The sequence below is a fragment of the Lemur catta genome, chromosome 6, assembly GCF_020740605.2.
Source record: "Lemur catta isolate mLemCat1 chromosome 6, mLemCat1.pri, whole genome shotgun sequence".
NCBI lineage: Eukaryota > Metazoa > Chordata > Mammalia > Primates > Lemuridae > Lemur > Lemur catta.
In genome coordinates, this window is record NC_059133.1 from 3,738,940 (window position 1) to 3,752,471 (window position 13,532).

The 13,532-nt window shown below is 37.5% G+C and overlaps 1 protein-coding gene across 1 annotated transcript in view; it reads right to left on the reverse strand.

The window, feature by feature from the left end:
• Nucleotides 1-13,532, reverse strand: part of ATXN10 (ataxin 10) — a 139,547-nt gene that overhangs the window by 92,539 nt on the left and 33,476 nt on the right. The window contains exons 5-7 of the mRNA XM_045552793.1: nucleotides 12,377-12,535; nucleotides 6,678-6,758; nucleotides 1,440-1,605 (exon numbers count right to left, since the gene is read on the reverse strand). Coding sequence (XP_045408749.1) covers nucleotides 1,440-1,605; nucleotides 6,678-6,758; nucleotides 12,377-12,535 — 406 coding nt within the window. The remainder of the gene's footprint in view (nucleotides 1-1,439; nucleotides 1,606-6,677; nucleotides 6,759-12,376; nucleotides 12,536-13,532) is intronic.

The following is a 13,532-nucleotide window of genomic DNA, read 5'->3' on the forward strand; positions in this document are numbered from 1 at the left end:
CAGGACAGTATATGATTAGGAATCTCTCATATGTATGGAAGAAACAAAGTTTCTAGAAGACAATTTGGAAATGTGTATCAAAAGCTTTAAAAATGTGATATCCTTATACCCAGCAATACACTTCTAAGATTATGTCCTGGGTTAATAACTATGGAAATGTATAAAGATATAACTATAAAGACATATATTATAGCACTATTTATAGTAAGTAGAACTCAACCTAAATGTCCCAACTATAGGGACTTGGACAAATAAATGGTAAATTCTTTAGTTGGAATGTTACATTGGCATTTTTTTTTTTTTTTTTTTTTTTGAGACAGAGTGTCACTTTGTTGCCCTGGCTACAGTGAGTGCCGTGGCGTCAGCCAAGCTCACAGCAACCTCAAACTCCTGGGCTTAAGCAATCCTACTGCCTCAGCCTTTCGAGTAGCTGAGACTACAGGTATGCGCCACCATGCCCGGCTAATTTTTTCTATATATATTTTAGTTGGCCAGCTAATTTGTTTCTATTTTTAGTAGAGACTGGGTCTCGCTCTTGCTCAGGCTGGTCTTGAACTCCTGACCTCAAGCGATCCACCTGCCTCGGCCTCCCAGAGTGCTAGGATTACAGGCATGAGCCACCGCGCCCGGCCATACATTGGCATTTTTAAAAGACATTTATAATACATTATTTATTCATTCAGTAAATGTTTGCTAAGTGCCTACAATGTACATAGCCTATGAACATTTAACAGTCAAAACTTGAGCCTTCGGCCGGGCGCAGTGGCTCACACCTGTAATCCTCGGCCTCCCAGGGTGGATCGCTCGAGGTCAGGAGTTCGAGACCAGCCTGAGCGAGACCCTGTCTCTACTAAAAATAGAAATAAAAATTATCTGGACAACTAAAAATATATATAGAAAAAATTAGCCGGGCAATGGTGGCGCATGCCTGTAGTCCCAGCTACTCGGGAGGCTGAGGCAGTAGGATCGCTTAAGCCCAGGAGTTTGAGGTTGCTGTGAGCTAGGCTGACACCACAGCACTCACTCTAGCCTGGGCAACAAAGTGAGACTCTGTCTCAAAAAAAAAAAAAAAAAAAAAAACTTGAGCCTTCATGGAACTCACATTTAGAAGAAAAAAAGGGAACTTACAACTAGATGGCACAGAGCTGACACCACATGCAACATGCATGTGTAACACACACACACGTCTACGTACGCATGCACATATTTGATGCTATCTGCCTGAAAAAATATATTAATTAGAATTTGTTTAAGAAGTCATTAACTCTGGATAGTAGGAATAAGGGCATTGTTTTCCCTGATCTAAATTTTCTAACTATTCTAACATAAAGCTACATTACTTATGTAATATTTTTAAAAAAGAATTCCCCTAGAGGACTTGGCCAAGTTAAACACTCTGCCTATTCTCTCTCACCGGGAGTCAGGCAATGTCTCCTTACCTCGTCGTCAGCATGCTGCTCAGAGGTCAGCTTGAGCACAATCTTGCACTGATCCACAAAGGCGCTCGCCATCAATTCGGCGTGGCACAAAAACACAGGAATGTCATCCTTGGTCAGTGGCTCATCACCCACTATCTTGGCTATTATAACGTCTAACAACGTAACTCTGTAAAACAAAAGATTACTACATGAATGTCTAATACTTAAATTGTACATGCTAAAAATACTTACGGAGACAACTTTGAGGCAATATTTTTATTTTAAATTCCTTACCTTGTTTATAATATCTAGCTAGGAAAACATTTTATGAATAAAGTTAATTTTCATCAATTACCTATTTTTAAAAATCTTGGTTTCTTTGATATGACTCAGCTACAGAAACAAGCATTATCTAGTGTACCTTCTACAGCCATCACTTTCAGCACTGAAATAATTCCAGAAATGCTATCAGTTTATGTTTTACAAAGATATCTTCAATAATAACAACAGCAAAGTGAAGTGGGCTAACATTTATTCACTACTTACTATTGAGCTAAGCATCTTACACATTATGTCATTTAATGCGCACAAAAACTCCATGAGCCAGGTACCATCATAAGTCTCACATTAAGACAGGCAAATAAAGCTCAGTGAGGTTAACTGACTTGTCCAGTGTCACACAGCCACTGAGACTTTAAGCCAGTTCATGTGGTGATTGAGCTAAATAAAGTGCTTAGAGAAGTCCTGGATTTACATAACAAGAGCTGTGTACAAGTTACTTAAAGAAAAAACTTTAAGTGTTTTCACTGATAATGTACTCACAGTAAAAGTAATACCCTCAGCAGAAAATGTACCATAAAGGTGGAGTTGGTTCTTAAAGTGACACTCTTTAGATTTAGAATATGGCCAATTAAATGTCAAATTTCTGACTTACCACATACTCACACATAAAATAAGCATTTTGAAAAGAGCAAGGTCTCATCCTAGAATACCACCTTAACATCTCATTATGCCTATAAGGCCATAACTTAATATTTGGTGGCATTTGGAGGTGGCAGACCCTCCCTACTTTCCATCCTGAAAATGGCCCCGCTGTGGCTCCTTGGAGCTCTGACCTTCTGCTGGCACTCGGGTGCAGGCAGAATGCACAGACAGAAGCATCTCTCTGCTGCCCCTCAGATACTAGGGACTGTAAAATTGTTTTTGACTTACACAATTACTCCAAAATGACAACAGTACTATCACCTACATGACAAAATGATGCTACCAAAAAGCAGTATCCCTTTCTTACACTCTAGTGTATTGGGCAACTTTGATGTTCTCAGCATTTAACACATCACAGAAACTCAATGAATGTAAATTCAATTAAAAATTAAAGGTTGAAGCTCTACAGGAACAAATAATCTAGCAACAGCATGCTTTTTTAGTTCAATACTCTCAAAGATTTTTTAATCAATAAAAAAATTTATATCACACACCTCCAATATGTGATTTATAGATAACCTACTACTATCAAACTAGATATTAAATACCAACAAAGTTTAATTACTTTCTGATTTTTTTTTAGGCAACAAATAAATAGAAGTAGATATTCTAACATTTTCTTACCATACCCAGCAGCTTGTCTTATACACCCCACTATGGAGACTTACTCGCCAGGACAACTATAACATGATGGCTGCTTACCACACAAAGGGCAGAGAATTAAATACGAGGGTGGCAGCACTGCTGAGCAACTCTGCCCATTGCATAAACAAAGAGAGAGACTCAGGAGAGTGACTGGGGACATTTCTTCACATTCTTCCTTTGCCCTGACAGCTCTACATAGGCACATTTTGTCAGTGGTACAGAGATTTCCATACCACTATTTGATACCTTTTCCTCTGGAACACAAATGAAACAAGGAAGCAGAGCTAAGTATGGCCAAGCTGATGGTTACAATTAAGAAGTAATGGCCTGAAATTAAGGAACAAAGCTGGAGGACTCCCACTTCCTGATTTCAAAATTTACTGAAAAGCTACAGTAATCAAAACAGTATGGCACCGGCATAAACACAGGCATATGGATCAATGCAAAAGAATAGAAAGCTCAGAAATAAACCCTCACATATATGGTCAAATGATTCTGACAAGGGTGCCAAGACCATTCAACTGGGAAAGGACAGTCTTTTCAACAAATGGCACTAGCAAAAATAGACACCTTCATGCAAGAAAATGAAGCTGGACTCTTATCTAATACCACATACAAAACTCAAAATGGACCAAAGATCTAAATGTAAGGCCTAAAACAATAAAAATCAGAAGAAAATAGGACAAAAGCCTCAAAACATTGGAATTGGCAATGATTTCTTTGTTATGACACTAAAGGCACAGACAACAAAAGAAAAAACAGACAAATTAGACTTCATGAACATGTAAAGACTTCATGCATCAAAAGACAGTATCAGCAGAGTTAAAAGAAAACTCATAGGAGAACATATTTGCAAATCATATATCTGATAAAGGATTGATATCCAGAATATATATCCTAAAACTCAACAACACTAAAATAAATAACCTGATTCAAGACTGGGCAAAGGACTTTGCTATGGTTTGAATGTTTGTTTCCTCTGAAACTCAGGTTGAAATTTAACTGCCATTGTAAAAGTATTAAGAGGTAGGGCTTTTAACAAATGATTAGGTCACAGGTCTCCAACATGAATGGATTAATTCCATTATCTCAGGAGTGGGTTGTCATAAGGTTAGCCTGGCCCCTGCTTTCTCTTCTACTACATGTACCTGCCTGCTCTCTCACCTGCTATCACACGATTACACAGCAGGAGGGCCCTCACCAGACGCAGGCACCATGCTCTGGGACTTTGCAGCCTCCAGAATTGTAAGAAATAAATTTATTTTCCTTATAAATTACCCAGTCTCAGGTATTCTGTTATCGTAACAGAAAATGGACTAAGATACTGCCTGCACTATTTTATACTCCCACCAACAGTGCACATGGGTTACAATTTCTCCACATTCTTGCCAAAACTTGTTATTGTCTGTTCTTTGATAGCTGTCATCCTACTGGGTGTGAGGTGGTATCTAATTGTAGTTTGTTGTTTAATGGGTACAGAGTTTCAGATCTGTGAGATGAAAAAGTTCTTGAAACTAAATATTGATTAGCTGCAAGACAATGTGAACACACGTAACACTAGTGAACTGTACACTTAAAAATGGTTACAATGGTATTTATTACATGTGTTTTACCACAAGTTTTATAAGAAGGCTATTGTCAAAGTCTAGTAAAAGATGCCATAAGGAATCCTAGCACTCTGGGAGGCCGAGGCAGAAAGATCGCTTGAGGTCAGGAGTTTGAGATCAGCCTGAGCAAGAACGAAACTCCATCTCTACGAAAAATAGAAAACTTAGCTGGGTGTGGTGGTGCACGCCTGTAGTCTCAGCTATCCGGGAGGCTGAGGCAGGAGAGTTACTTAAGCCTAGAAGTTTGAAGCTGCAGTAAGCTATGATGATGCCACTGAACTCCAGCCAGTGACAGAGTGAGTCACTGTCTCAAAAAAAAAAAAAAAAAAAGATGCCATAGAGGTAAACTAGGGCTGTGACAGAAGTGAGATAAATTCATAAGACACTGGGACCGTATGCCTGGTAACGTTCACTGACCAGTATGAACTGGTAAGTTCAGAGGGAGGAGCTGAAGGAAAACTTGAGGTTTCCAACTCAGTAGATGATATTACATCCTTCAGTCTACTAATGAACATTTTATTGAAGAGTAAGAAAATTAATTAATTCACTCATACTTTCATTGAAAAACCTTTTTTTTTTTCTTTTTCATTTTGAGTGCCTGCTGCATGCCAAGCACTGACTAGAAATGCGGAAGGGAGAACAAAAAGGATGAAAGCCTTGCCCTCAGGGCACCGACAATATGCTGGAAGCGTGCTACAGTAACAAGCAGGTGTGTGACATGATCCCATGTATGATACATGATATGATGAAAGGACAGCACTTCTTTGGAAGAAACATAACGCAGAGGCGAGAGATGGAGGTGACAACTGAGCAGAACCTTACATGAAGTAAGGAAGCACCTGCTACAGCTTTTTAATAAATAAAAATGGGAAATTTTTAATCTATCATCCCCATTTATAATAGTAATGTAATGGATCAGTTTAAAATAGGTCATTTGGTAGGAATATGGCAAATATAAATTTGAATATTAAAATACAATTAAACTGTGCATTCTCCTTGTATTCAGGTGTTCCTCACTGTAAAGCAATTACTGATTTTTAACACTTCATCTTCTTTTTGTAGGTAAAAAAGTACAAATAATTATTTTTCTGCAATGGAGGCATGCATATGGGGGGAGCCTTGAAATTGGATTTATAAACCTGGTATTTAAACTGACTAAAAGCATGAACTTTTCCTTTTTGTTAATAATATTAAAGAAGAAAAATAAACTACTAAAAAGACTACAAAGAAGGGACACATAAAGCTCAACTGTTGAAACCTAAATATGTAGCACGAATTCCAAAACCATTGCAATTACAAAACTTGTGACTACAATCAAAAGATTAACATTTTTTTAAGTTTTTGATCATGAGATCTGTAATTTCTGAATAAATTTAGCTATTTTCCTAATGCAAGGTTTTTAATAAGGTTAGAAAAAATACATGCTATTGCAATGTAAAGTGTACTGCAAATTATTTTATTCAAACCTTTTACTTTATAGATCAAGAAACTGAATCCAAATAAGGTGAAAAGACCTGGCTATGACCACATAACGAATTAGGTCTCAGTACTCCGAGGTCATTGCTCTTTCTACTATAATAACTGTGAGATAATAGACAGGTATCCATTTTCTTTTACTCTGAATTATCTATCAGAAAACTACGAGCCTAACAGAGTATATCCCAAATAATCACTGCAGTGATATGAACAAACAAGCACATTCAAATATACAGCTGTAATATACAGTTGCATAAATTATTGTTATTAAAATCCAGGCACATGCATAACATTTTGTTCTTAATTTTTCCTTAATATGCGTGTACTAAATAATGGCACCAACCTGGTTTCTGCAGCCCTACATAAATCACTGCCTGTTGTGGCCAAGCTGTAATGTTAACCAAACAATTTAAAACCATTACCGACACAGAAACATGTATTTAGAGATCCTGTGCCAACTAAGAAACCACACAGTGTTTCAGTCATGTGCACAGGATGCTCTCTATGGAATGCTAAACACTCCAAACCACACTGGCTTAGGGGTTACCTTTCTTGATTGCTCAGCTTGGCATACATGACTTGTACCAACTCCGGGTTTTTCAGAAAATGGTCTGTAATAATCAAGAACCTAAGAAGAAAAAGGGGGAAAGTCTTATTACTAGAAACATTAAAACAGACATGCCTTTATCTACTTTACAGGCATATGTTATACACAAAAGCATTTCATTTTAGTGAATTTTTGATTTGTTGTAATCTTAAATGTTTTAAGAGGTTCATATACTATCTTTCTCTTAAACATAGCTAAAAGAAAAAACTCAAAATATTCTTCTCCCATTTTACTTATGAAAAATTTATTAAAATAATTTAAACTGATTCAACAGGAAGAAAGGGCCTACTATAGCTTTTATCTAAGGTGAGAAAGGAAATTCTTCACTATAGTCTCATATTTTCATTTAAACATATGCCAAGAACACAGGGATGAATACTAGCTTGATTATCCGCTCTTTAAGGTTCTCAAGTTACCAAGAAAACATCCTCGTTGTCAAGTAATGCGTTCATCTAAACTCAGAGATAGACTTATGGAAACCCTGAGGCAAAGATTATAGGCATATTTCTTCAAAGTACCACTGTGACAACTAAAAAGACTGAATAGTATTATTAATTAATTCTGAATCATATCTACCAGAGGGCTTCTGAGGGAAAGTTTTAAGAACTATGGAATATATTGTTTATGACCAGGTTATAGGATTAAGAGTTGACTATAAGCATTAAATATATTGATACAGCTTATTTAATCATTTGTTAATGAAATAATGCAATAAAAGTATATCTTTCGATGTGATAACCAAATGAAGCATATTAACTACCATAACACATTGCCACTTCACATAAAAGCAAAATCTAAATACATATTCTATTTCTTCTACAACATTTAAAATAGAAAATCAACACTTTGACGTAAAATATTTCTAATTATAATGGATATTATTCAAAATTCTCAAACAACATTCATATCAACGTAGGCAGGTTATCAAGCTGCAATAATAGAAATGCACGCATTTCAAGCTGGGTATATGCACAAAATTGGGATCCTAAAGATACTTGGAATAACTCAGCTACCTGGAACTCAAAACACTTTCTTATAAGAACATTCATTCAAAAATACAACATCTCAAGTTACAAGCCATACTTCTAAAGGTATTCTCCAAACAGTAAAGACCTATACATAGACAGACAGTTACAGAGGAACATGTTAGGGGCCACAGACACACGCCATGGATCACAGAAACAACTGGATTTAACCAGCAGGTTGTGGGGAGAGTAGAGAGGAACAAAGGACAGGGGGCAAGAAAATGAAACAGGTTATAGGAGATGTTTGGTAAACACATCAGAGAAACACATATTTATTTTGTAAAAATAAAAAACTAGAAATGTAATACTTTCCTAAGTCTTGTATTTCACATGCATAAAGGCTGAATTCGCACCATGTGTGCACAGGTAACAGGCCTCCCACAGGAGATCTGGTTTTTCTGTCACTACTTTCTGCCTCTGGTGTTAGAGCTGACACACCCCAGTCAATGTCAGGGGCAGAATTCCCCAGGTTAATCTTCAAATTCTTCATTTAGATGTGATTACAGAAAAGCTAATGTTCATAAATCACATTGTTGATGCCAAGCAATGATCATATTTTTACATTTTCCACACTGGCTAAAACATAAAATGCATGAAAGTTTCTCATCTCTTTGTCTCAATTCTCATTTATCACTGATTTTAAAGCATGTGAACAGTGTTTGCATTATATTGATACACCAAATAAAAGGTGGTAAAAGCCATCTATGTATGCATCCAGGAGCACATGTAAACAAACGATAAAAGAGGAACACTTACACTGGTAAATAGAGATACTCCTCAAGTGGAGGATTCTGAGAAATTTTTTTAATTGAAAGCCATCTATTATCCATATCCATACAGGTACACAAGGCAAAGCTACACCCATAACATGAGTAAAATAGAATTCATTGACTACAAAAATCTAGAAAACTGATTATACAAAGCATTTGATTTAAATGTGCTCTAGAAAATAAACATGATTCTCCTGCTTTGCCTGGGAAAATCTAACCCATAGTTGCTTAACATGGCAATTTGGACAAAGCTTACAAAGCTGCTATAGAAAATAACTTTCCTTCTCCTGTTAAACAGTTAAATGACATTTTCAATGGCTTAAATGTAGCATTACTAAAATAGATACTAAAATATCAGTCTCCTGAGTCAATGGCAATGCTTCTTCTAACTAGAAAAAAAGAGTTATAATCAGAAAAAAAAAATAGGATTTCCTGAATGCCACATGTGCAAAGCACTGGGAGAAATGCCATTAGACACATGTGCACCTTAGCCACCCTTCCTTCAATGCCATACTTTCAGAGAGGTGGTAGCTGTAAAGGTTAAGAACACAAATTTTGATCTCCGAAAAAGCTGGGCTTGAGCCTCAGCCTCAATCCCTGGAAACCACTATTCTGTTTGCCATTTCTATTATTTTGTCATTTTAAGAAAGTAACATAAATGGAATAATACATTATTTAACCTTTTGGGATTAGTTTTTTACTCAGCATAATTACTATGAGATTCTCCCAAGTACGGCTGACACCAATAGTCTGTTCCCTTTTTTTGCCGGGTAGCATTCCAGTTTGGGTTCTATTTTAAGAAATTGACTGGGGTTTTGGGTGGACATGTAACATTTTATAACGTTCATATTCTGAAAAAAGAAACACACTTGCAGGCACATTTTGGCACGGAATGTCTGATTTTCAAGAATAGACTACTGACGTTAAGGGAAGAAGCCTGTGTAGAGGTCTAGAGAACAGTGATATGGACCCTCTGCGGGGGTCTCTCTCCAAAGGCACTGAGAACCAGACAAGCCTGAGGTGACCGAAGTCCTAGGATGCCACCAATCCCTGGACTCACTCAACAAATGCTACCTACCAAGGACTGTTCTATGGAGGAGGGTGGCAAACTTTCCCATAAAGGGCCAGACAATAAATATTTTAGGATTTGCAGGCCAAAGGGTCTCTGTCACTACTCAGCTCTGCCATTGAAGCATGAAAGCAGCCACAGACAATGCATAAATAAATAAGCTTGGCTGTGTTCCAATACAACTTTATAAAAACAGACCAGGTGCAGTGGCTCACACCTATAATCCTAGCACTCTGGGAGGCTAAGGCGGGAGGATCACTTCAGCTCAGAAGTTCGACAACAGCCTGAGCCAGAGCAAGATCCCGTCTCTACTAAAAATAGAAAAATTAGCCAGGTATCGTAGTACCTGCCTGTAGTCTCAGCTACTCAGGAGGCTGAGACAGGAGGATCGCTTTAGCCCAAAGGGGCTAAAGGTTGTAGTGAGCTATGATGATACCACTGCACTCTAACTGGGACAACAGGGCAAGACTCTGTTTCCAAAAAAATAAATGAAAAAAAAAATTTTTAATGCTCTAAAGAGCTAAGAAAGTGGAATGCACAGCTGTTGTGAGTGAACAGAAGGGGGGCAAGAGATTCATACTGCAAGAGGAAGGACAATTATCTTCCTAATATCTTCATATATAAGCTGATAATAAAATATATATACATAAGGCAAAAAACAACCTTACAGAAAAGACGATATTTAGTCTGGGAAGGAAACTTTGTCATCCAAAATAAATCAACTAGGTAACTCAAATACAAACAAAAAATCAGGCTTTACTCCCAGCTATAACTTCATTTTTGTAGTGAAATTGGGTAGGAGTTTAAGAGATCAATAAAAGTTTATGCCAAAAGAGGCCAAACCTAAAAGACTTCATGCCTCACCTTTGTAGACCTCCTCCTGAAAATTTATAAGTTTTATAATATGTAACACAGTAAAAAAAAAAAAGAGAGAGAGAGAGAGAGGCCTTCAAGTTCGGCATCACTTACAATCCTGTCTCTGCTATATACTACTTGTGTGACCTTGGTCAAACTGGTGTACCCTGCTTAACTCTCGTCTGAACGTGGTGGCAAAATACAATTTACAGGACATAAAAATGAGATTATACACACAAAGCACCCATCACATCACAGGGTAGTCCTACCTTTTCCTCTACTGTATAATTCTGCACTGACTGATCTAACTGACCAGTGCACATTTACTGCATTTTCAGATTTAGATGAACTCAAAATAGAACTCTTGGATTCATCTAGGGTTATCTAAGAACATGAAAACATCTTTCACACCTACAAACAAAAGAAACAAACATTTTTAGAAAGACATTTTCCCAATAACTCAAACCAAGCAGTGCCAAAAACTCTCGCCTACACTTTCCTGTGTCTCTAGCATATCCAAACAAAAAGACCCAAAGTTATTGGAATCTTACATTTGCCCTTTTCTAAGAAAAAAGCAGATGAAGAAAAGATAATATACCCATGAATTCTAAGACTGTGTTTGTTTTGTACTCCTTGTCAGCTATTTCATGATACAGGGGAGAGAAAGGGCAGAAAGTGGTTTTTCTCCAATTTCCAGGGATGAGAAAGAGAGAAAGTGGACTGAAGAAAAGAAAAAAACTGAATGGAGCCTCAGGAACCTGGGGGACAACGACAAAAGACTCATGTCTGACCTTCTGAGTAGACTGAGTAGAGGGGAACTATTCCACCACAGTGCCCTGGTCATCCTGCATGTATCCACGCAGGCCACAGCTTGAACAGCAGCGAATGTGAGTCTTGGCTACACACCTTGTGATGTTCCTGGAACCCAAGAGGATAGGAGGGCTGTCTCCTTCTTGTCCTTCCATCTCCTAAGGGAGGCTGTCCTGACACTGGTTCAGATGAAGTACTGCGCTAACGAGGTATGGAGCTTTCTGCCCCGCCCTCCTCAGAATATAAAACCACTCCAAGCAGTCAAGAAGTAGTTCCTCAGCAACAAGGTACCCCACGGTTCACACTCCTATCATCCTGCCCTTGTGCTGTGTGGGCCACGGGACATGAGGAGCCGGGCCCTTTGGCTTCTTCTCTTCTCTGTCCACATCAGTAACAACTGTCTAAACCTAAAAGTGGCTTGTTATACCTTGTATCTTTACAGGTCACATCACTCAGGCTTCAGCTGTGACGTGCCTTGTACTGTGCGCACCTGACATGGAATCCCAGAGGAGCAGAGAAAGAATGTGGGCTTGAAAAAGTATTCAAACAAGTAACAGCCAAAGACTTCCCAAGTTTGGCAAAAGATATAAACCTACAGATTCAAGAAGCTGAAGGAAACCCAAAAAGGATAAACCCAAAGAAATCTATGCCAAGATATCATAATTAACTTCTGAAAAGACAAAGAAAAACCTTAAAAGCAACCAGAGAGAAATGATGTAGAAGGGCAACAATCTGAATGGCAGCGAACAGGTGCCCACAAAACACACAACAACCTCAGCTCTCACGAGCCACCTACCAGTCGCAACGGTACGACCTACACCGCAAAGGTCCTGGGCATTTCAAGCTGTGTTTTTCACACACCAAGAACGTCCTTGCCCCTCCTCACCACCTTAAAAAATTCTCCTTCTCCTTAAAGGCCCAACTCAAACCTCACCTCACCTTTTACAAGTTCTCCAGGTTCTGCTCAAAACCTTTTCTAATTTGTCAACATATGTTAAATTCTAACTTATTGTTTAATTATCATAATTTGAATTTTTACTTAAAACCTCTACAAAGAAAGTCATCTGTCAGGATGTCCTTAAGCAATCAAATTTCTAACAAGATACTTACGGCCACTCTGATTCAGGATGCTTTTGGTAAGCATCTATGACATCAATTGCAATATTGAGGTTTTCTTCCAGTTCTTTAATTCTTTCAGGATTAAGAGATGTAAACAAAATCATTGAAGAGTAGGCAACAATTTTTTTGTCTGGATGATTTAAGCAAGACCTTCCAAATAAAGAAATGAGATTGTTAGCCCAATTTAGCAACATGCCAAAATATGATTATAATACATAAATAACAACAATCCCATGTGCAAATTCAGTACATAATGATATTTTTAAGGATTTGATGAAGAATCATAACACTCTGAAACAAGTTCATTACTTACTGTAAAAACACCAAATATAAAATTAGTTACAATAAAAAGTATCTAATGTTAAAGTTACAGTTGACTTATGATCCAAAAGAAAAAGGCAAATAACACTTGATTAGAGAAAAAGATAAACATGATAAACATGATTGTATCTATAAAGCATGAAAATGTTCATCCTTCTAAGAAAGAAAAATCAACAGGCAAAAAATGACAACTCAATGACTACAGGCACTGCCTTAACAGTCATTAGGGACAGGATGTCTACAAGACAGACAGAAACAGAATTTGCAGCTAAGAGCCTCAGTGTAACTCCTGGCTTATCTACCTATCACCTAGGTGACCTTAGGAAGGTCAGTAATTTATCCACTGTCAATAATATCACGGGTACGCACTATGACAGGTTTTTTTCATTTAAACTTCACAGTACTTTTCTGAAAGAGGTATAATCCATCATCTATTATAGATAAATAATCTATTAACTTCACTTGCCTAACAGCACAAAGCCATACTTGACAAAACTGGACTTCAAATTTGGTTATATCTGTTTCATAAACACATAAAGAGTGAAGTCACATAACCTCTTTCAATACATTTTCTGATATAAAAAATGAAATACAGTAAAAAAAACCTTCTTTGACTATCTCACAGGGCTTTTGTAAGGCTCAAATGAGATCATATAAAGTCACCATGTTAGGCCTGTTGAGACTTCTTTGACTGTCTACACTTGGGCCTTTCCTCTGTTTTTCTACTACACCCTAGATTTACCCTAATTATTAAAATGTACTTGCCTGTTCCTTTATTTCCCCTACTAAAGCATAAAATCTTTGGGAATAATGACCATATCAAAGT